The sequence below is a fragment of the Salvelinus fontinalis genome, chromosome 40 (genome assembly GCF_029448725.1).
Source record: "Salvelinus fontinalis isolate EN_2023a chromosome 40, ASM2944872v1, whole genome shotgun sequence".
Classification (NCBI taxonomy): domain Eukaryota; kingdom Metazoa; phylum Chordata; class Actinopteri; order Salmoniformes; family Salmonidae; genus Salvelinus; species Salvelinus fontinalis.
Genome location: NC_074704.1, coordinates 19013974 through 19037806, shown reverse-complemented (window position 1 = coordinate 19037806; position 23833 = coordinate 19013974). Strand labels below are relative to the sequence as shown.

Genomic DNA, 23833 nt, shown 5'->3' with positions numbered 1-23833 from the left:
AGGAAGATAATTCCTGGATAGGATGTACAGGCCATGAACGATCAATGCTGTAATCTTTTACCCTTTGGATGGGTGCTTGGAATGCTGTAATAATGTAATTCTCTCTGGAGGGTTCAACAAGAGGGAGTTCAAAAGGAAGGAAGTTGGCTGGTTTAGTCATCAATAGCAAACCCAAAACTATCTTGACTGAATAGTCTACTGAGAGTTTTAAAAGGTGAGCCTAGAAAAAAGAGATGGTTGGAGGTTTGATAAAGTCAGATAGAGTGTGAGAGAGAGAGAAACCTGTTGCCACAAGAAAAGGGCAGCCAGTGAAGAACAAACACCATTGTAAATACAACCCATATTTATGTTTATTTAACTATTTACACAAGAGAGAGACTCATTGAGAGAGAGCTAGAGAGGGAGTTAGAGAGACACATTGAGAGAGAGAGAGAGAGAGAGAGAGAGAGAGAGAGAGAGAAAGAGTTAGAGAGACACATTGAGAGAGAGAGAGAGAGAGAGAGAGAGAGAGAGACATTGAGAGAGAGAGAGAGAGAGAGAGAGACATTGAGAGAGAGAGACATTGAGAGAGAGAGACATTGAGAGAGAGAGACATTGAGAGAGAGAGACATTGAGAGAGAGAGAGAGAGAGAGAGAGAGTCTGAAGTTTACATACACTTAAGTTGGTGTCATTAAAACTCATTTTTCAACCACTCCACAAATTTCTTGTTAAAACAAACTATAGTTTTGGCAAGTCGGTTAGGACATCTAATTTGTGCATGACACAAGTCATTTTTCCAACAATTGTTTACAGACAGATTATTTCACTTATCATTCACTGTATCACAATTCCAGTGGGTCAGAAGTTTACATACACTAGGTTGACTGTGCATTTAAACAGCTTGGAAAATTCCAAATTCCAGAAAATGAAGTCATGGTTTTAGAAGCTTCTGATAGGCTAATTGACATCATTTGAGTCAATTGGAGGTGTACCTGTGGATATATTTCAAGGCCTACCTTCAAACTCAGTGCTTCTTTGCTTGACATCATGGGAAAATCTAAATAAATCAACTAAGACCTCAGAAAACAATTTGCAGACCTCCACAAGTCTGGTTCATCCTTGGGAGCAATTTCCAAACACCTGAAGGTACCACGTTTATCTGTACAAACAATAGTACGCAGGTATAAACACCATGGGACCACGCAGCCGTCATACCGCTCAGGAAGAAGACGCGTTCTGTCTCCTAGAGATGAATGTACTTTGGTGCAAAAAGTGAAAATCAATTCCAGAACAACATCAAAGGACCTTGTGAAGATGCTGGAGGAACCAGATACAAAAATATCTATATCCACAGTAGAACGAGTCCTATATTGACATAACCTGAAAGGCAGCTCAGCAAGGAAGAAGCCACTGCTCCAAAACTGCCATTAAAAAGCCAGACTACGGTTTGCAACTGCACATGGGGACAAAGATCATACTTTTTGGAGAAATGTCCTCTGGTCTGATGAAACAAAAATATAACTTTTTGGCCATAATGACCATCGTTATGTTTGGAGGAAAAAGGGGGAGACTTGCAAGCCAAAGAACACCATCCCAACCATGAAGCACGGGGGTGGCAGCATCATTTTGTGGTGGTGCTTTGCGGCAGGAGGGACTGGTGCACTTTACAAAATAGATGGCATCATGAGGATGGGAAAATTATGTGAATGTTTTGAAGCAACATCTCAAGACATCAGTCAGGAAGTTAAAGCTTGGTCGCAAATTGGTCTTCCAAATGGACAATGACCCCAAGCATACTTCCAAAGTTGTGGCAAAATGGCTTAAGGACAACAAAGTCAAGGTATTGGAGTGGCCATCACAAAGCCCTGACTTCAATCCTATAGAAAATTTGTGGGCAGAACTTAAAAAGTGTGTGCGAACAAGGAGGCCTACAAACCTGACTCAGTTACACCAGCTCTGTCAGTAGGAATGGGACAAAATTCACCCAACTTATTGTGGGAAGGTTGTGGAAGGCTACACAAAACGTTTGACCGAAGTTTAACAATTTAAAGGCAATACTACCAAATACTAATTGAGTGTATGTAAACTTCTGACCAACTGCGAATGCGATGAAATAAATAAAAGCTGAAATAAATCATTCTCTCTAGTATTATTCTGACATTTCACATTCTTAAAATAAAGTGGTGATCCTAACTGACCTAAGACAGGGAATTTTTACTAGGATTAAATGTCAGGAATTGTGAAAAACTGAGTTTAAATGTATTTGGCTAAGGTGTATGTAAACTTCCGACTTCAACTGTACATATGAGATGAGTAATGCCAGATATATAAACATTATTAAAGTGACTAGTGTTCCATTCCTTAAAGTGGCCAGTGATTCCTAGTGATGGCTGTTTAACAGTCTGATGGCCTTGAGATAGAAGCTATTTTTCAGTCTCTCGGTCCCAGCTTTGATGCACCTGTACAGACCTCGCCTTCTGGATGATAGCGGGGTGAACAGGCAGTGGCTCAGGTGGTTGATGTCCTTGATGATCTTTTTGGACTTCCTGTGACATCGGGTGCTGTAGGTGTCCTGGAAGGCAGATGGTTTTCCCCGGTAATGTGTTGGGCAGACCGCACCACCCTCTGGAGAGCCTTGCAGTTGCGGGTGGTGAAGTTGCCGTACCAGGCGGTGATACAGCCCGACAGGATGCTTTCAATTGTGCATCTGTAAAAAATTGTTAGGATTTTAGGTGACAAGCCAAATTTCTTTACCCTCCTGAGGTTGAAGAGGCTCTGTTGCGCCTTCTTCACCACACTGTCTGTGTGTTTGGTCCATTTCAGTTTGTCAGTGATGTTTACACCAAGGAACTTGAAGCTTTCCACCTTCTCCACTGCGGTCCCGTCGATGTAGATAGGGGGGTGCTCCCTCTGCCTGTTTCCTGAAGTCCAAGATCATCTCCTTTTTTTTGTAGACGTTGAGTGAGAAGATGTTTTCCAGGCACCACACTCCCAGATCCCTCACCTCCTCCCTGTAGGCTGTCTCGTCATATTTGGTAATCAACCCTACTACTGTTGTGTCGTCTGCAAACTTGAATATTGAGATGCATGCAGTCATGGGTGAACAGGGAGTATAGGAGGGGGCTGAGCATTCACCCTTGTGGGGTCCCAGTGTTGAAGATTAGCGGAGTGGAGGTGATGTTTCCTACCTTCACCACCTAGGTGCGGCCCTTCAGGAGGTCCAGGACCCAGTTGCACAGGGCGGGGTTCAGACCCATATGCTGCCCACCCAGAATGCTCTGGGCAAAGGGATCCCCAGCCAACCCCAGAATCGTATCAGGCTACAAGGGGCTGCTTCCCAATTTCACACCCTTTTCCAGAATTGTGAACTTGCACATGCTCTGTAATGGATGTAAAATGATTTGATTGGTGAAAGCATTGACTGGAGGGAGTTTCACAATTGTTAAGTAAAGTCCATGTGAGAAAGTGTGCAAGTGCACACGTCCGGATAAGGGTGGATAATCGGGATGCAGCCATTGTTTCTGAAGCACATTCCTGTCCTCTATTCCCCCCATCACGGCGACCATATTGCACGGCCCCTCTCCTGCCCTGCTCACCATGTCTCCTAGTCTTCCTTTCCCTTGGCCAGGCTGTGCTCACTCCACTGTGTTCACGGGTGAGTCTGTAGTCTGCTGCTCACCACCATGGAGAGATGTGTCATACACACCATGCCTGGCGTTCAAAGCTGTTCACAAATACTGCTGTATGCTTCAGAAACAATTAAATTTATTTATGGTTCGTACTCAAATAGTAGTTTTCTTTAATTAGTTTGGTGCTTCAGGGGAGCATGCCATGCATATTGCTTTCCAAACAGAGTCTGGGTGGTGTGGTGTGGAATTGTCAATTCCCATTTTGATATAACTTCAGAGTTCATTATGTAATGTTCATTTCCCCCTGACAGAAGTAAATCTGTTTTTTCCCTAAATTTACCCGGGCGCTAACCCCTGCCTTTTAGAGAAAGATCAATCCCCCAGTCAGATAAAGCCAAGTTGTTATCTACTGTCCTCTCTAGGAACACTAACAGCTGGTTCTCTGACACACCATGACACCAGGGTGTTAACGCGGGCAGTTTTTCCATGACTACAGGCCGTGCACTCTCTGTTTCTGACAGCTGTTCCCATGGCGCCGGTTGTTGCCTCAGGCGCTGGACTTCGATTGGTCTGACAGATTCCAGTCAAGGGTCAATTCAGTTCCACCGCCGACCAATGACATCGCTCGCTTCGCATTACTTCCTAGTTTGTCATATAGATAAAGAGCATCATTGACTTGAGCATCACCACCTGTAGATTTGTCTCCATGTGAAATGATGACAACAACAAATCATATTTCATATATCACAGATGCTGAATTGGTATGAGGATTTCAAAGAGTTTCGATTCCATTGATGCTTTGACCTCAAATTTATAATATGAACAACCTTCAAACAGTCCTTCACACACGCTTTTTAACTTAAAAATAGCTTGCTACATTAAGAAATGTACAACGCAAACTGCTCTGAAACACATTAATGTGTCGTCTCTCATATCATTCAAACTTGATGGTCTTTGGATCCTTAACCTTGAAGAGTGACTTTGTGGTGGTCATAGCAGCCTTATGTAGCATCAACATCACCTTGAGGGGGGTCATAACAGCCTCATGTAGCATCAACATCAACTTGAAGCTGTTCATAGCAGCCTTATGTAGCCGCAACGTCACCTTGAAGGTAGTTATAACAGCCTTATGTAGCAGCAACATCACCTTGAAGGTGGTTATAACAGCCTCATGTAGCAGCAGCATCACCTTGAAGGTGGTTATAACAGCCTTATGTAGCAGCAACCTCACCTCGAAGGTGGCGATAGCAGCCTTAGGTACATGTTCACGTCATGGCATAATCTCTGTGGTATCACCTGGCCAATCTGTGTGTGTATTGTCACCTCTCTGGCCTAGATCCAGTCTTGGGTAACGTCAGTGTCACCTTGACATTCACGTCATGACTTAATCTCGATGTGTGATGTCACCTGGCAAGCCAAAATCGTCCCAAGTCTTTTCCCTGTTCCAGCTCCCCTGGACCGCAGTCTGCTATATGTCTGCTAGGCATGAGGACTGTAGACCGGGAGACGTAGCATTATGTAGACCGGGAGGCGTAGGATTAACTACACTTACCTGCTACTTCCACACTCTTTCAGTAGACTTTCTGAAGTCTTTCTGGGGACCTATGAAGAGGCGTTATGTGCGATATGTAGAGAGTTGTTTTGGAGTTTTCTGAAGAGTCTTCCTGTGGAGGAATAAGGGATCTTTCCAGAAACTTCTATGCAGTCATTCTGAAGCCATGTTGAGAAAATCTGAATTGCCATTTTAGGGGTGTGAAAAGTCTTATCTAAATAGTATTTCTGGCAACTTATAACTCTTCCTTTCTTGGGCGCTATGAGCAGAACATGGTGGAAGACTGTTAAATGATTTCTACGACCCAGTGTTGTTGACATCAGATTGGGAGTTGTGTGTTCGTCCTGTTACGCATTCTGAGGTCATTGACTATACACACAAGGAAATGGCTGTATTCCGCAAAAACAGGTGACTTGTCTTATTCAATCGTATTTTCATAATATGACATAATATCATAAGATTGCAATATTATATGTGATATTATTGTCATATGTCAGTCTCAGTTGGGTAAACACTCTCAATTGTGTAAACGTCTCAGTTAGTATTCATTTGGATTGGAAAAAGGGCAGATTTTGTTATCTGAAAAGGGCAAGCACCTGGAATGCAGTAAATTGAGTCACGTACTGGCGTATTCCCTCCAGAAATGTGTTATTGTGTTTTGGGGTATATCCTGTCTGCCCTTGTCAGTCAGTTATGCCAGATGTCAGGGAAGTCTTTGATGGCGAGACTAGACAGACACCTTTGTCCTCTGGCTTTACTGAAGACAGGTCAGGACCAGTTTTCAAAGTGTGACTGTCAATTAAGTTATCAGGTCTCTATCTCTCTCTCTCTCTCTCTCCCTCTCTCTCTCTCTCTCTCTCTCTCTCTCTCTCTCTCTCTCTCTCTCGCTCTCTCTCTCTCCCTCTCTCTATGTCTCTCTCTATGTCTCTCTCTATGTCTCTCTCTCTATGTCTCTCTCTCTATGTCTCTCTCGCTATCTCTCTCTCTCTCTCTCTCTCCCTCTCTCTATCTCTCTCTCTATGTCTCTCTCTCTCTATGTCTCTCTCTCTCTATGTCTCTCTCTCTATGTCTCTCTCTCTCTCTCTCTTTCTCTCTCTCTCTCTCTCTCTCTCTCTCTCTCTCTCTCTCTCTCTCACGCACACACACACACAAACACACAAACACACACAATGGTAATTAAATAGACTGGCTGGGTCCTGTAAATGAGTGAAATCATATGCTAATGTCCTTTGACAATATTGTTGGGGGAGGGAAATGTGGGAATGGTTTTCAGTTTTCACAAGGACTCATTTGCAATTCACAAATTAGTTATTTTGGTTCCTGGGAAAGCAGAGGCCGAGAGAGGGGGAAGGAGTGAGGAGTCTCAACTTTGAGTTTTTTATGGTGTAATTTATTCACAGATAGATACACTCCTTTCATCTGTTGTTTTAATTGGTTCCTGACTGTTTCCCTGCAAACTGAAGTAATGTAGTCATCCACACTTTCAGAACATGTTATTGAAACAAGTGGTTGTTGATAGCAAGCATAACTAAATCTAACGTATTCACCATCATTATTATCTGTCCAGCTGTGAAAAACTGTGCCTAAGGTCATCGCATATTTCCATTTGAGCTGTGACAACTTTATTTTTCCCTAATTTCTCCTAATGTCATTTTTCTCTCTCTTTCTCTCTCTCTCTCTCTCTCTCTCTCTCTCTCTCTCTCTCTCTCTCTCTCTCTCTCCCTCCTCCCTCCTCCCTCCCTCTCCTCCTCCCTCCCTCAGGACGCTGCACCAGCAGTTTGAGAGTTATAAGGAGCAGGTGCGTCGCATCGGCGTGGAGACGCGGCGCCAGCAGCAGGGCCAGCACAAGGACGACGCCCCCACCTGCGGCATCTGCCGCAAGACCAAGTTCGCCGACGGCTGCGGACACCACTGCTCCTACTGCCAGACCAAATTCTGCGCCCGCTGCGGCGGACGCGTCTCCCTGCGCTCCAACAATGTGAGAAACCGTTAAGAATCCCTGCCCCCACCCCTTCTTCTTCCTCCATCCCTTCCCTTCGTCTTCGTTACCCCCCTCATCCCTTCCCTTTGTTCATTTGCTTTGTCAAGACGGCTGCTTTTATGTTGTGTGTGTTGGCGGCTGGGGCTCTGTCACACTTTGGTCGGTCAAAGTGTATTGGAGTTGTTGTTGGAGCTTCAATCCATCCTCAGATGTGTCACAGTTTTGCAAAAATAGCGACCCTGTAATATAAACCCTGGTAGCACCTAGTATGTATTATGTATTCCTTTACACAGAATGGACAAGCTCCCAACCAGAAACACCATTCAGCGTTTACAGTATTGACACATACACTGCAGTTCTGCTCAACATCCCTGTAAATAAGTCCCATTCCCCAGAGCCCAAAACCCTGGGAATGATACAGCGTTGGTTCTAGTTGATTTAGTCTAGCTCCCCTGTGAATGATACAGCGTTGGTTCTAGTTGATTTAGTCTAGCTCCCCTGTGAATGATACAGCGTTGGTTCTAGTTGATTTAGTCTAGCTCCCCTGTGAATGATACAGCGTTGGTTCTAGTTGATTTAGTCTAGCTCCCCTGTGAATGATACAGCGTTGGTTCTAGTTGATTTAGTCTAGCTCCCCTGTGAATGATACAGCGTTGGTTCTGGTTGATTTAGTCTAGCTCCCCTGTGAATGATACAGCGTTGGTTCTAGTTGATTTAGTCTAGCTCCCCTGTGAATGATACAGCGTTGGTTCTAGTTGATTTAGTCTAGCTCCCCTGTGAATGATACAGCGTTGGTTCTAGTTGATTTAGTCTAGCTCCCCTGTGAATGATACAGCGTTGGTTCTAGTTGATTTAGTCTAGCTCCCCAGTGCCAGAGGAAGCGTGCGGTATGACATGCGGCGGCGTCCATACTCACCACATGTGGCCGTTATTTTAAGCCCAAGTCCCGCTCCACCCCATGCCATCTGGGTCCCGACCCATCTCCTGTCCAGCCCAAGAGAAAGGCCCTCCTCCCGGGTATCTTACCTGACTGTGGGCCCTGGTCCCTGGGCCTGCTGGGTGCCAATCTGTTCCAGATCCGCTAGGCCCAGCTGGAACCCAGACTCACACAGGGAGCAGGACACAGGATCAAGCTTTAGCCCAGACTGTGGACTTATTATCGGATAATTCTATTAAATGAATTATGGATAATGATAAGCGGCCACTAGTAGTGTTGTCTCTATTAGAAATTCCATCAATATGGAACTAATACTACAGTGAAACAATAGGCTGGGAACTCAACTCAATAGTAAAGTATGCCAGGAATTAGTTTGAGCCCTATTGCAGTTTATTTGAAAGGTATTTTGAAGTAAGAGTATTTTTGCGTAGGCTGTAATCTATGTGTGTAAGGGTATTTTTGTGTAGGCTGTAATCTATGTGTGTAAGAGTATTTCTGTGTAGGCTGCTGTTGTATTGTGTGTGTATTACAGCCTGTGTGTGTAGGCAGTGTAGACTGGAGATATGTCTTCTGACCGGCGCTCTCTCAAGTGGTACTTCCTTCCTTGATCCCTCATCCTACTCTCCCATCTATCTCCAGCCAAGCAGAATAACAGGATTAGTTGAAATTTAAAAACTTTGTTTTATTACATAAAACTCTCCCTCCTATTCATGTTTTCCGGTTTAGTTCAACACGTCGGTGTACCTCATGTCAAATTCAAGCCGAGCACTTCATGCATCTCTCCAGTGCTGAGTCGGTCAAAACGTACATTTGTTTGACAGGGTGGATGCTAAGCACGTTTCCTTACATCACGTCAGTTTGTGTCACTCATGTCAAAAAGGCCCACTCTTTGCATTACTGCACTCTCAAACCTTTGTATAATATCAGCCAGTAGTTTTGAAAGTGGTGAGCCAAAACGGGTCCCACGAGCCAAAACGGGTCCCCGTTTTTTGTATGCTGCGTCATCCAATTGTGTACTACGTAATCTAATTGTGTACTACATCATTCAATTCGTGTGATATGTTACAAATCCAATTCATGCAGTATGTTACAAATTTGTTGTGATTAAGATCCCAGAGAGCAATTTTAACCTCTAATAGGATCGGTGGGTCCCCCTCGGGACGGTTGAGCTAACGTAGGCTAATGCAATTAGCATGAGGTTGTAAGTAGCAAGAACATTTCCCAGGACATAGACATATCTGATATTAAATTATTGTTAATCTAACTGCACTGTACAATTTACAGTAGCTGTTACAGTGAAAGAATACCATGCTATTGTTTGAGGAGAGTGCACAGTTATAAAACTTGAATAGTTATTAATAGAACAATTAGGCACATTTGGGCAGTCTTGATACAACATTTTGAACAGAAATGCAATGGTTCATTGGATCAGTCTAAAACGTTGCACATACACTGCTGCCATCTAGTGGCCAAAATCTAAATTGCGCCTGGGCTGGAATAATACATTATGGCCTTTCTCTTGCATTTCAAAGATGATGGTACAAAAAAATACAAAAAGATGCATGTTTTTTTCTTTGTATTATCTTTTACCAGATCTAATGTGCTACATTCTCCTACATTCATTTCACATTTCCACAAACTTCAAAGTGTTTCCTTTCAAATGGTATCAAGAATATGCATATCCTTGCTTCAGGGCCTGAGCTACAGACAGTTAGATTTGGGTATTTAATTTTTGGCTAAAATTGAATAAAAAGGTCTGATCCTTAGTAGCTTTAATGTATTTTCCCAGCCCTGCGAGGTAAAGTTATATGAATCTATCAAACTATAAATTGGTTCTACAGGACTGATGGTCAGTAAGTTGTACAGAAGATACACTGTATATACAAAAGTATGTGGACACCCCTTCAAATTAGTGGATTCGGTGATTTTTTTCACACCCGTTGCTGACAGGTGTATAAAATTGAGCACACAGCCATGCAATCTCCATAGACAAACATTGGCAGTAGAATGGCCTTACTGAAGAGCTCAATGACTTTCAATGTGGCACCGTCATAGGATGCCACCTTTCCAACAAGTCAGTTTGTCAAATTTCTGCCCTACTAGAGCTTCCCCGTTCAACTGTAACTGCTGTTATTGTGAAGTGGAAACATCTAGGAGCAACAACGTCTCAGCCGTGAAGTGGTAGGCCACACAAGCTCACAGAATGGGAACGCCGAGTACTGGAGCATGCACCGCGTAAAAATCGTCTGTCCTCGGTTGTGCCAACTGTAAAGTTTGGTGGAGGAGGAATAGTGGTCTGGGGCTGTTTTTCATGGTTAGGACTAGGCCCCTTAGTTTCAGTGAAGGGAAATCCTAACACTACATTGACATTATAGACGATTGCATCTAACTGTGCATCCAACTTTGTGGCAACAGATTGGGAAAGGCCCTTTCCTGTTTCAGCATGACAATGCCCCCGTGCACAAAGCAAGGTCCATACAGAAATGGTTTGTCAAGATCGGTGTGGAAGAACTTGATTGGCCTGCACAGAGCCCTGACCTCAACCACATCGAACACCTTTGGGATAAATTGGAACGCCGACTGCTAGCCAGGCCTAATCGCCCAACATCAGTACCCAACCTCCCTAATGCTCTTATGGCTTAATGGAAGCAAGTCCCCGCAGTAATGTTCCAACATCTAGTGGAAAGCTTTCCCAGTAGAGTGTACACTGTTATAGCAGCAAAGGGGGGACCAACTCCATATTAATGCCCATGATTTTGCAATGAGAAGTTTGACAAGCAGGTGTCCACATACTTTTGGTCATGTTGTGCAGGTGCAGCTTTTTCATTGTTGTTAAACCAAATTGATATTTGACTCAAAATGGCCTCAATCAAAATCAGATGTATTGACTTCTATACTAGCAGCATATACGTCACAGTAACTCACAAAACATTGATATTATCGTGATAAACTGCGATTCACCCTGTGCCGAATAATCACATTCCCAAAATCGACACAGAGACACGATGCAGTACACAGCATTGTCCTGCAGAAGGCATTACAGTTACATGGTGATGCCCGACACAATCTGTGCCACCCACTCATTTTGGTGTTACTAAACCTCTCCCTTCTCTCCAGCCTGTCCTCATAGTCATGTTGTGTTATAAAAGTCACATTTCTGTATCTATAATAGCTCACCAAACAGCAGATATTAAAAGCAGGGTCTGTTTTCATTTAAAAAAAACTCAGAGTGCTGATCTAAGGTCAGCCTCCCCCCCCCGTCTGTATAAACATATTCATTATGATTTGAAAGGGAAAACTTTTCCTAGATCAGCAAACTTATCCTAGATGCTATTTAAATACAGGCTCATATGTTGAAAGGAAGTAGACATGCACTACCGTTCAAAAGTTTGGGGTCACTTAGAAATGTCCTTGTTTTTGAAAGAAAAGCACCTTTTTTTGTTCATTAACGTAACATCAAATTGATCAGAAATACAGTGTAGACATTGTTAATGTTGTAAATGACTATTGTAGCTGGAAACGGCTGATTTTTAATGGAATATCTACATAGGCGTACAGAGGCCCATTATCAGCAACCATCTCTCCTGTGTTCCAATGGCTGGTTGTGTTAGCTAATCCAAGTTTATCATTTTAAAAGGCTAATTGATCATTAGAAAACCCTTTTGCAATTATTTTAGCACAGCTGAAAACTGTTGTTAAAGAAGCAATAAAACTGTCCTTCTTTAGACTAGTTGAGTATCTGGAGCATCAGCATTTGTGGGTTCGATTACATGCTCAAATTGTCCAGAAACAAAGAACTTTCTTCTGAAACTCATCAGTCTATTCTTGTTCTGAGAAATTAAGTCTATTCCGTGCAAGAAATTGCCAAGAAACTGAAGATCTCGTACAACGCTGTGTACTATTCCTTTCTCAGAACAGGGCAAACTGTCTCTAACCAGAATAGAAAGGGGAGTGGGAGGCCCCGGTGCACAACTGAGCAAGAGAACAAGTACATTAGAGTGTCTAGTTTGAGAAACAGAACTTGTGAGGTGTCTGTTAGCCTTTTAAAATGATCAACTTGTATTAGGTAACACAACGTGCCATTGGAACACAGGAGTGATGGTTGCTGATAATGGGCCTCTTTACGCCTATGTAGATATTCCATAAAAAATCAGCCGTTTCCAGCTACAATAGTCATTTACAACATTAACGATGTCTACGCTGTATTTCTGATCAATTTGATGTTATTTTAATGGACAAAAAATTAGCTTTTCCTTCAAAAACAAGGACATTTCTAAGTGACCCCAAACTTTTGAATGGTAGTGTATGTTTTGTATTGTAAGCTATAAATCAAATCAAATCAAATTTATTTAGATAACCCTTCTTACATCAGCTCATATCTCAAAGTGCTGTACAGAAACCCAGCCTAAAACCCCAAACAGCAAGCAATGCAGGTGTAGAAGCATATGCGTATAGGGTTGTGTAAGATAATGTATCATGTTGCTCTTCTTGTCCCCATTTCCTGTTCCTGCATGACACTGTGACACAAAGGTCATGTGTCATGCCGACGTCACATGACTGATATGTCGAGTCATGCATGTTTGCTGTCTAACTCCCTCTGTGCTTCACCACTGTTGCACCCCTTACAGGTTGTATCACTGAATAGACTGTGTATTGAAAGTGTGTATTGTGGATTTTGCTCATGTGTATTAACAAACGTTTACACCATTCCCTCACTCCTTTTTCTCTTTCTCTTTTTCCTCCCTCCCGTCTCATGTCCCATGAACCTATATTTGACCTCTGTCTCTCTTTCACTGTCCACTCCTCCACTGCATCCCTCTATCCTTCCCTCTGCTTCCTCCACTCCTTCCCTCACTTCCTTTTCACTTTCTCACTGCTACCTGGACTACATGCCACTACAGGAGGACAAAGTGGTTAGCATCTTTTCTGTGCTCTCTACTGTACTGTGAATATAACCTGTGTCCCTTTGAAAATCCCCCAATGGCTGCGTTCCAATCCCAAAGTTTTGACCCCCTTCCCTCCTGCCCTGTAGACTTCCCCTTTTAAGTGGACTGGATTTGTGTGAGTGATATGGCATAAACCACTGTAGTCCCATGCCAAGCCTTTTTGCTGTTGGCAAGGTCGAGGTATATTCCTTTGTTACTAAAGCCTAGCTCACACAAATCCAAGAAGGGGGTGTCCACAAAGGCTGAAATGAAGGGAGTAAGTTATCAGATTGGAACGCGGCCAAAGCGTTCAAATCCACCTATGGATTAATGACTTAAACCGAACAGAATGATTCCCTGACAGTTCAGTCCAGGCTTTTCTCTAATACTAAAAGGCTAGCCTTTATCCTTGGACTTCCACACACACATACTGTATCTGTCTGTAGTCCAGATTCCAGACTCTGGGCATTGGCAGATACAGTCATAGGGACCATTTTGCCTTGAGTAGAAATAAATATGATTAGATACTATCTCTGTCTATCACTATGGTATTTTACCATGGACTTCCCCAAGCATATCTGCCTGTAGTCCAGTCCACACTAATATGGACATTGGTAGTGCAGTACTAGAGACTGTTTTATCTTCAGTAAGGATATCTGGGTAAAAACGTTGACTAATTCTGCATCCATTGTCTGTCTCTTCCTCTTGCAAAGTGTCTCATAGTGAAGGACAGGGTAAGGCCTGCTGGTTAATGGAGTTTTTGCATGGGTCACCATAACTGTAGTTCTTTAATGTCACACTTCAGCTGCAATTTGGGAAGCGGGCGAGCATGAGCCATGCCTGGCTGTCTGGGTGGGCATTCCTAGACACCCCTGGATGGGCACCCCCCTTACACAACTCCTCTCTCTATGGCTGTGGGCATGGCTGTGCCAGGGGGAACTGGGTATAATATACAAGATAGGGGGGGAAATGGGGTACAAGGGCACAGGGTGTTTGTTGGCACGCAGAAGCACCTTATCTTACTATAAGACCCTTGTTGTGACTGCAGAGGGAATGTGCACACTTATGCCCGTGCATGCTTTACCTGCCTGTCTGTGATGAGCATACAGACCAGCCCCTGCCACAGGGAGACGGGAGGGGAGGCCGAGGCTGGGTTCCAATTTGTACACTTGCCACCTTCCCCTCTGTACTTGTCCACTCTAAGTAAGGAGAAAACAGCCCAAAATCATTTTGCTGGATTGGAGCTTTTAAAGCACAGTTTTGCTCCCAAGCGTCCTATCTTTTCAGATTCGGATCTGAGGGGAAGTCGACAGGGGCAGAGGGGAAGGATGCAAGTCTTTGGAATGGACCCTGCGGCTGCTTAAGACAGTGGACTGGGGTCAGGGGTGGAGGGTGTAGGCTAGGACCCCATTCCTAATCCCTCATAGCCCCTCGCCTCTCCCTGTCAGCATCTATCAGTGTTGTCTCCGTTCAATATCAAGACTTCCACACCTTAGGTCAGCTAACAGACTTACACGGTCACTGTTACAGTACATGCCAAGCCTTTAAATCAAAGCCCCTGGGTTCGTCCCTTTGTGTGCGTGTCTATGTGTGCGTGTCTATGTGTGTGCGTATCTGTTTTATTATTTCTGTGTTAATTAACTGCAGCCTGTGGGTTGTCTATGTTTACAACGGGTATTTAATTCAATTGTGGTAGATATGACTCATTCTCAGAGACACTGTTTGGTTAACCTCCACAATTTTTTCAGTTGACATCTCAAGGAACATAAATCTTTGAATAACGTATATTCTATAGTGTAAATAAGGGTCAAATGACATTTATTTTATCATATTACGGTACAATCACAGTTTAAATGTACGATTTACACAAATAAAACAATTTATCATGTTATATTCTTCACAGACAAGAAACTAATTACTACCCGCGAGTTTAGTTGCTTTTACTTGTCTTGGTGTATTAATTGCAGACTGTTTGTTTATGTGTGTTTAATGTCATCTCCAGATGGCTGCGAGAGAAAGAAAGTGAGAGAAAGAGAGAGAGAGAGAGAGAGAGAGAGAGAGAGATATAGAGAGAGATATATATAGAGAGAGGGAGATATAGAGAGAGATATAGAGAGAGATATAGAGAGAGATATAGAGAGAGATATAGAGGGAATGAGCGAATCAGAGCCAATCTGTCTCCTCTTCCTGTAGTGGAGACTCACATACACACACTAATCAAATCAAATCAAATGTATTTATATAGCCCTTCTTACATCAGCTGATATCTCAAAGTGCTGTACTGAAAGCCAGCCTAAAACCCCAAACAGCAAGCAATGCAGGTGTACACTAATGTACACAGACACAAATATGCAAACACCTCTTTACTGCTTGGACAAACCAGACGCACGCACAGACACACGCACTCACACCGGACACACACATACACACACACACACCAACTCTCCCACTCCCACACTGCATCGGGCCGACACTGCACTTTTTACAGGAAGGGAATGCACTTCATAATCTCTGTCAGGTTTCTCAGCATTGGATGACTAACCCAGCGGTCTGCCATAAAACATTACTGTAATGCCTTTGATAAAATAACAATAGCGGTAACAGTAACTGTATTAGTGAGCAGTTCCAGGATCAGTTTGGAGTTACAGAAAGGCCTATACAGACACCTTGGGCTAATAATACTAGAAGGGTTTCTGTTGTGTTCTTAGCAGTATTGGCTTCTATAGGGTAGAATGCCATTCAGTCTAACACTGAACTGTCTTGTGGTTTACGGGGCTCGGCTGCAGAAGGAAGCCAAGACCTATTCCTAGTTGATCTATAGCCTTATTTACACAAATGGAGCATTATCGTGTTTTGTGGTCGTCTTTCTTCCTCGTTTGTAGGATTTACCATTCCCTGACGGATGGTAGTTTTCTACCAGGCACTGCTGCCGCCCCATATGTCAATCTGTCATTGGAGGTGCTCAATGAACACTTTCCTCTCCATTCCACCACCCCGGGCCTCCATCTATTCCACCCAGTTAAGGAAAAAGACGACGTTAACAGAATTCCCAGCTATTCCCGCCGCCGCCGTGCCCGCTGTTACTGTCGCTATCCCTACCTCCCCTGTTTTGGCAACAGAAACGGATGGATAGAGCGTCTGAGATGGAGATGATGGAGGGGTGTGGGGTAGAAAAGAGCGTGTTGATTAATGATGGCTGTAAGATGACGCCATTTGTCAAGTCGGTCTGCCTCGTCAGGTGGGTTGCTGGTACGAGGAAGGTGGTGGTTTGTAAGGCAACGCAGGTCGTGTGGGATTGAGGTTGTTCTAATGTTGGTTAAACGTTGTATTTTGGTTTTTGCTGTTAGTCTTTCTCAGTCAAACTTCTTTGACAGTACCTGCCGCTGACATGGCTCTCTTAACTCAATGATTTGGTTACCATGGTGAACTGTATTCTGTTAGGCAGGGTGAGATTTTGCAGTTACCGGTTAGAAATGGCATTGCTCATACTCATGATAGACACACACACACACACACACACACACACACACACACACACACACACACACACACACACACACACACACACACACACACACACACACACACACACACACACACACACACACACACACACAGACAGACAGACAGACAGACAGACAGACAGACAGACAGACAGACAGACAGACAGACAGACAGACAGACAGACAGACAGACAGACAGACAGACAGACAGACAGACAGACAGACAGACAGACAGACAGACAGACAGACAGACAGACAGACAGACAGACAGACAGACAGACAGACAGACAGACAGACAGAGACAGACAGACAGACACACAGACACACAGACAGACACACAGACAGACACACAGACACACAGACAGACAGGCACTCCCATGCACGTCCAGGGAAAAAGCATTCACACCCACTGACACACACACAGAGTCTTTGACACATGACGCTCCACAGGACGCGGTGCGATGAAGTGGAGGTGACACCACAGTGGGCTGCTTCTGAGCGAGGCGTCAGATTGGCTGTTTGAGAGTTGGCTCTGCCATCACACACTAACCATGATTAAGCCACAAGCAAGGAAGCCCTTCACATATGACATGTGTCACAAAATAGGCTGGGGTTCCTAACACAGACCAATTAACTCGCATGATCACTGTTCCTCATGCAGGCCTGCACACACTGCACATATCCGTCATACAATCCAGGAACGTAGGGCCTAATCATTCCAGCTCAGGATTATTCTGTGTGTGTGTGTGTGTGTGTGTGTGCGTGTGTGTGTATGTGTGTGCGTGCGAGTTTCTCTCCCACACAGAATACACCCAGATTTAAGTGGCCTACTTGGTGCTATTCTCTCCTCTGCGTAGGTTTGAGACCATGTAACACACGGACAGAGGTGTGGCTTTAGAAAAAGAGAACATTAAATTAATGAAATTTTCTTTACTTTTAGATACCTTTAGGGTGGACAGTGTGTACGTGTGTGTGTTTTGTCAGGTCGGTCTGCTGCGTCAGGCGGGTTAACGGTACGAGGAAGGTGGTGGGTTGTTAGGCAAAGCAGGATGTGTGGGATTGAGGTTGTTGTAACGTTGGTTAAATGTTGTATTTTGGCTTTTGCGGTTTGTGTTTTTCAGTCAATTTTTTTTGACAGTACCAGCCGCTGACATGGTTTAAAACAGTCATAAACACGACTTAAGACCTGTCAATTGTTGTCGTGTCCTTTTATGATTAATCCGTTTAGAGTTGTCTACAAGTGTGACTGGGTAGATATGTGTTGTGATTTAGGTTAGTCTTGTAGCCCATATGAGGGTCTTTAGTTTGTTTGAGGATCATGATCTATTATAATGTCACAGAGAGCTCATAGGAGGCCACACAGTTATTTTAGCTGCCCACTAACTTGTTGTTCCCAGTCTTGGCATTGTTAGTTCTCTCTCTCTCTCTCTCTCTCTCTCTCTCTCTCTCTCTCTCTCTCTCTCTCTCTCTCTCTCTCTCTCTCTCTCTCTCTCTCTCTCTCTCTCTCTCTCTCTCTCTCTCTCTCTCTCTCTGTACTCATTGACTTGGTTACCATGGTGAACTGCATTCTGTTAGGCAGGGTGATATTGGTGCTCTTCACATATATACATATGTGAAGGGCTTCCTTGCTTGCTGCTTAAGCATGGTTAGTGTGTGATGGCAGCCAATCAGACGGCTCGCTCAAGAAGCTGTGGAGCGTCACCTGTGGAGCGTCATGTGTCTCTGTGTGTGTGTGTGTGTGTGTGTGTGTGTGTGTGTGTGTGTGTGTGTGTGTGTGTGTGTGTGTGTGTGTGTGTGTGTGTGTGTGTGTGTGTGTGTGTGTGTGTGTGTGTGTGTGTGTGGACCGTATTTCCTTGTGTGCGTGCTGCTTGAACACGATCTCATTCAAGGATTAACCATCGGATTAATATCTTTCGTCTTCCTCAGCCATGAGAAAAAAAAATCTCTATTTACTGTGAAGTTAAACGGGACCTTTTTCCTTCGTCAGTTCTTTGCTATAGAGTCTAATATGTTAACATTTCTTACCGTCCTCTTTGAGACGCATGCAAATATTGACCGCATCCCTAGATGGATATTTGAAATGATGGCCTTAATACTGTCACTATAGACCTACCTAATACTGTATATACTTTACATTCCTGGCATGATAAAAAGGGATTTCCCAGAATGCACTCTGAATGATTGATAATGATAATGATAATCACCAAACAGCTGAATAATTAAGGGGAGGGAGTTTAAGGGGTATGGTTTAGCGGTAGCATAGCCTACCGGCCTTGCGCACGGCTGCTATCTGAAACCGGCTGGCGGGTATTGTCGTGACTGATGATGATGTTGAATAATGGTGAGGAGCTGAGGGGATTAGCTGCGGTCTACTCCAATCTAACATGCCTGAGAACAGAGAGAGAGAGAGTGTGTGTGAGAGAGGGAGTGAGAGAGTGTGAGAGAGAGAGAGAACGAGAGAGAGAGAGTATGTGTGTGAGTGATTCTAAGAGTGTGAGAGTGTGAGAGAGTGAGAGAGAGGGAGAGTGAGCGAGAAAGAGAGAGAGAGAGAGCATGTATGTGTATGTGAGTGTGAGAGACTGATAGAGTGAGAGAGTGAGAGTGAGAGAGAGAGAGAGAGAGAGTGAGAGTGAGAGAGAGAGAGAGAGAGAGAGAGAGAGAGAGAGAGAGAGAGAGAGAGAGAGAGAGAGAGAGAGAGAGAGAGAGAGATATTGTATGTACTGTACGTATGTGTATGTGTGTTTTAGAACAACTGAATGTGTGTGTGTGTCCAGCTCGACAGCTGTGGGCCACAGCTGATTTACTTTAGATTAGTGTGGCCTGGAGCCAAACAGAGGATTCAATCAGGGTACACACGATGCGCGCCGGTTCGCTAAAAAGCTAACCGCAAGCTGACTGCTGAACTAACTGTCCATTCGACCAACCCTCCATCAAAGAGCAGGTTTCACATAAGGTTGTGTTTTGGGATGTAAACAAAGACTTCTAAACGTTAATACAAAGAATAGTACTCTCCCTCCATTTTGGATTTGTACCATCGTTCTAGTCCGTGGGATTATACACTCGAGAAAAGATAAATCTGTTTTTCTCTGCGTTGGGAGAGAGGCGATTTTCAGTAGCCATGGCTACATGTGAGTATGGAACCTTTCTGTGATGTCGCTGTTGTTCCATTTGTGGTTGTTGTTCGTAGGACGGTCAAATAGCCGATTTGAGTCGACCAATGATTTCTATCAACAGTAGACCATTTTTATATATGTATTATTATTGGGGCGGCAGGTAGCCTAGTGGTTAGAGCGTTGGACTTGTAACTGAAAGGTTGCAAGATCGAATCCCTGAGCTGACAAGGTAAAAAATCTGTCGTTCTGCCCCTGAACAAGGCAGTGTTCCTAGGCTGTCATTGAAAATAAGAATTTGTTCTTAACTGACTTGCCTAGTTAAATAATTTTTATTTTATTTTATACTATTGTGAACAGCAATCACCTGTAAATCTGTGACTTGTCCTCTCAAATCATAGTCTTCCACGGTGTTCAATTCAGATAGTTGTCAATTTCCTAGCTTTCACTTACATCTTTTCTTCAAGGCCTATACTGTTATTGAATTAGGAATGTTCTTCTGGTACCTGTTGTGGAACGATAAATAGCTTTTGGTGGATGGTGGATGTTGTAGCTGGCTTTCCTTGTTGGCCAGTTAATGTTCTGTACCATCATCCACTGTGGGAGATTAACAGCCTTGTCCGCCATAGGCAACAGGCTACTGCTTTCTCCATGGTAACGACGTCCCATCTATATCAAGCCTACTCTGTTTAACTAGATACTGCGTTCATATTGGATCATTTTTATACATTTGTAGCCTTGTAGAATATGTTGAATTTTCTCTAGTGGTAACAGTATTATTACACATTTGTGATATTTTTTGGGCTGTTCCCTTACCTCAATGTGTAAGTAAAATGCTGTGATATTTCACAGAGCGCATTGTAACCTACAATGAGTGTATAAAACATTAAGAACACCTTCCTAATATTGAGTTGCATCCTAACAGCCTCAATTCTTTGGACTGTCCAAGGTGTTGAAAGCGTTCCACAGGAATGTTGGCCCATGTTGACTCCAATGCTTCCCACAGTTGTGTCAAGTTGGCTGGATGACCTTTGGGTGGTGGACCATTCTTAATACACACAGGAAACTGTTGAGCGTGTTGCAGTTCTTGACACAAACCGGTTCGCCTGGTACCTACTACCATACCCCGTTCAAAGGCACTTCAATATTTTGTCTTGCCCATTCACCCTCTGAATGGCACACATACACAATCCATGTCTCAATTGTCTCAATGCTTAAAAATCCCTCTTTAACCTATTTAATCTACACTGATTAAAGTGGATTTAACAAGTGACATCAATATGGGATCATAGCCTTCACCTGCATTCACCTGGTCAGTGTATGTCATGGAACGAGTTTTGTATACTGAGTGTATATTGGCATATCAGGCTACAGGCTAGGCCCAGTTCTCCATCGAAAATGGACATAGTGAAATGGTGCACTCTGTCTCCCGCCATATCTGCAACCATGTGGCCTTTAATTTTTAATCTGCAGCAACCTGTAAGAGAAGGGAGGAAGAGGCTAAAGAGAGTGGAGGCTGGGGGAAGGAGGGGGGAGCGTGGGGGGAGGGGAGCGTGGGGGGAGGGGTGTGTGGGGGGAGGGGGGAGGGAGGGGGAGTGTGGGGGGAGTGTGGGGGGGAGGAGGTACTAGGGTATTTTAAGAAACCTTGATCCCTGTCTGACAGATGAGCTATCACCAATACTCAATCAGAGTCAAGAGACTAAAATAAAACATGAGAAAGAACATAACGCTGTGACTAATACTTGCTTGTGTCTTACTAAGATCCTCTTTGTGTCTGTGTGTAACGGTTGTTCTCCTCCTCGTCTGAGGAGGAGCAGGGATTGGACCAAAACGCAGCTTTTGTGGAATACATAATGAGATTTTATTGAAACAAGACGAACACGAAACACACTTGATAAATTACAAAATAACAAACGACGTAGACCGACCTGAACATGAGAGCTTACATAATACGAAGAACGCACGAACAGGAACAGACTAAACAAACGAAACAGTCCCGTGTGGTACAAACACTGACACGGAAAACAATCACCCACCAACAAACGGTGTGAACAGCCTACCTTAATATGGTTCTCAATCAGAGGAAACGTCAAACACCTGCCCCTGATTGAGAACCATATAAGGCTAAATAACAATGAACCTAAACATAGAAACAAATAACATAGACTGCCCACCCAGCTCACGTCCTGACCAACTAAACAAAGCTAAACAAAGGAAAATAAGGTCAGGAACGTGACACTGTGCCTGTTTATAGATCTGTCACCAGTCCTGCCCTTTCCTTGCCTGTATAACAATGACCTGTTGTCTGTCGAAAATACTCCAAGCTAATATACTCCAAGCTAAAATACTCCAAGCTAAAATACTCCAAGCTAATATACTCCAAGCTAAAATACTCCAAGCTAAAATACTCCAAGCTAAGCTAACATTTCTCTGCCTCACGACGGAATCTGTTTTGCACATGGACTAGAGATGAGAGTTCCTTAAAAAGTGGACTGCAATGGATATATGACAACATCTGTAACCCCACGAGTCTTCTGATGCTATCCTCATAGAAATAGAATAAGATGACTATATTATTGAGGTATTGCATAGTATTATACATTCTCTGTCTAAGAGACAATGTCAGGGTCAATTCCATTTCAATTCAGTCAATTCAGGGTTTGCTTTTCAATTAAGAAAATAGGAATCGGAAATGGAGTTGACCATGCTCTGTTTCTCTCTGTAGATATAGGCTACTACTGCATACTGTACACGCATGTAATAGCTAACCTCCTCCTCTCCTCCTTCACCCCTGTAGGTAATGTGGGTATGCAACCTGTGCCGTAAGCAACAGGAGATCCTCACCAAATCGGGAGAATGGTTTTCGGGGCCGGGGGAGAGGCAGATGAGCCTGGATGGCGGCCTGAACGCCCCGCCCACGGGGGGTGACACCCAACGGGGGGACAGGAAGCTACTCCGCTCCAGGTCCCAGGCCCCGCCCTCTTCCAGCGTTAACGCAGGGGCGGTGCCCGACGGAACGCATCAGCCACCAACGGTACCGGCCAAGGGAGCGTTGGACACCATGCTGGCTTCACGCGCTCGGAGCGAACCACCACGAGACAAGTAGGACATCGTCGACACAAACTCTCTAATCCCTAAAACACTTTCACCTGTCCTCTCACAATCCCTGCTTTCACCCCTCTGGCTGTAGAGGCTCAAACCAGAGTCTACGTCACTGTATTGGTTATCTAGGGGCCTGTTTTGATTGATGATAGTACTTAGTATTGTTGTAAATGCCACTTTGTGCAATCAATCAATCAATCAAATGTTTTTATAAAGCCCTTTTTACATCAGCAGATGTCACAAAGTGCAAAACAGAAACCCAGCCTAAAACTCAAAACAGCAAGCATTGCAGATGTAGAAGCACGTGGCTAGGAAAAACTCCCTAGAAAGGCAGGAACCTAGGAAGAAACCTAGAGAGGAACCAGGCTCTGAGGGGTGGCCAGTCCTCTTCTGGCTGTGCCGGGTGGAGATTATAAGAGTACATGGCCATTTAAGGCCAGATTGTTCATCAGGATGTTCAAATGTTCATAAATGACCAGCAGGGTCAAATAATAATAAGTGGTTGTACAGGGTGCAACAGATCAGTTGACTTTGTCTCATACTATTATTACCTATCCTTAAACCCTTTGATTGTAGACGCTTAAAGGAATAATCCACTCGAAAGCATCTTTTGGTGTTTTGTTTTTACTTCTTAAGATGCATTTTGCGTCATCATGATGATGTGGCAAGTTATAATTAGCTTTTTGAAAGTCATCTATCTTGAAAACTTGATTGCTGACATGCAAAACATTTTGGGACTGTATCAGAGTCTAGGTATTAAGTATCTTGACCTGGGCCTCTTTTAGATGATATGATAGCTTTTATATTGGGTCTTTTTTTTTATTGTTGTACAGTTGAGTCGTGTACAGGTTAGTCCTCTTTAATATATTTGACTTTGTTGTGATTGGATGAATTAGCCTAATGCAGCATCTGTTTTGTCTAATAGGGTCTTGTTTACACCGTCAGTGTACACACAGTCTCATTTGTCTCATTAAACATTGGACATACTTTGGCCATATTTTCTCCGCGTTTGACAGGAACTCAAATCCTCTGATGTTGGGAGTGACCCATTTTCGGTGTTGTGGTATATGGGTTGCAGCACTTGATTTTTGAATCCCCACTGGATCAAAAGAAA

At 43.8% G+C, this 23833-nt stretch overlaps 1 protein-coding gene across 14 annotated transcripts in view; it reads left to right on the top strand.

Annotated features, from left to right (window-relative positions):
* LOC129839425 (regulating synaptic membrane exocytosis protein 1-like) overlaps positions 1-23833 on the top strand; it is a 97855-nt gene that overhangs the window by 25849 nt on the left and 48173 nt on the right. For 9 of the 14 annotated variants that reach the window (XM_055906862.1, XM_055906861.1, XM_055906866.1 and 6 more), the window contains exons 2-3: positions 6923-7139; positions 22415-22719. In XM_055906862.1, the coding sequence (XP_055762837.1) occupies positions 6923-7139; positions 22415-22719 (522 nt within the window). Of the gene's footprint in view, positions 1-4941; positions 5570-6922; positions 7140-12384; positions 12993-13697; positions 13739-19240; positions 19636-22414; positions 22720-23833 lie in introns of those variants that run through there. The other 5 variants (XM_055906878.1, XM_055906869.1, XM_055906863.1 and 2 more) reach the window with 5 other exon arrangements.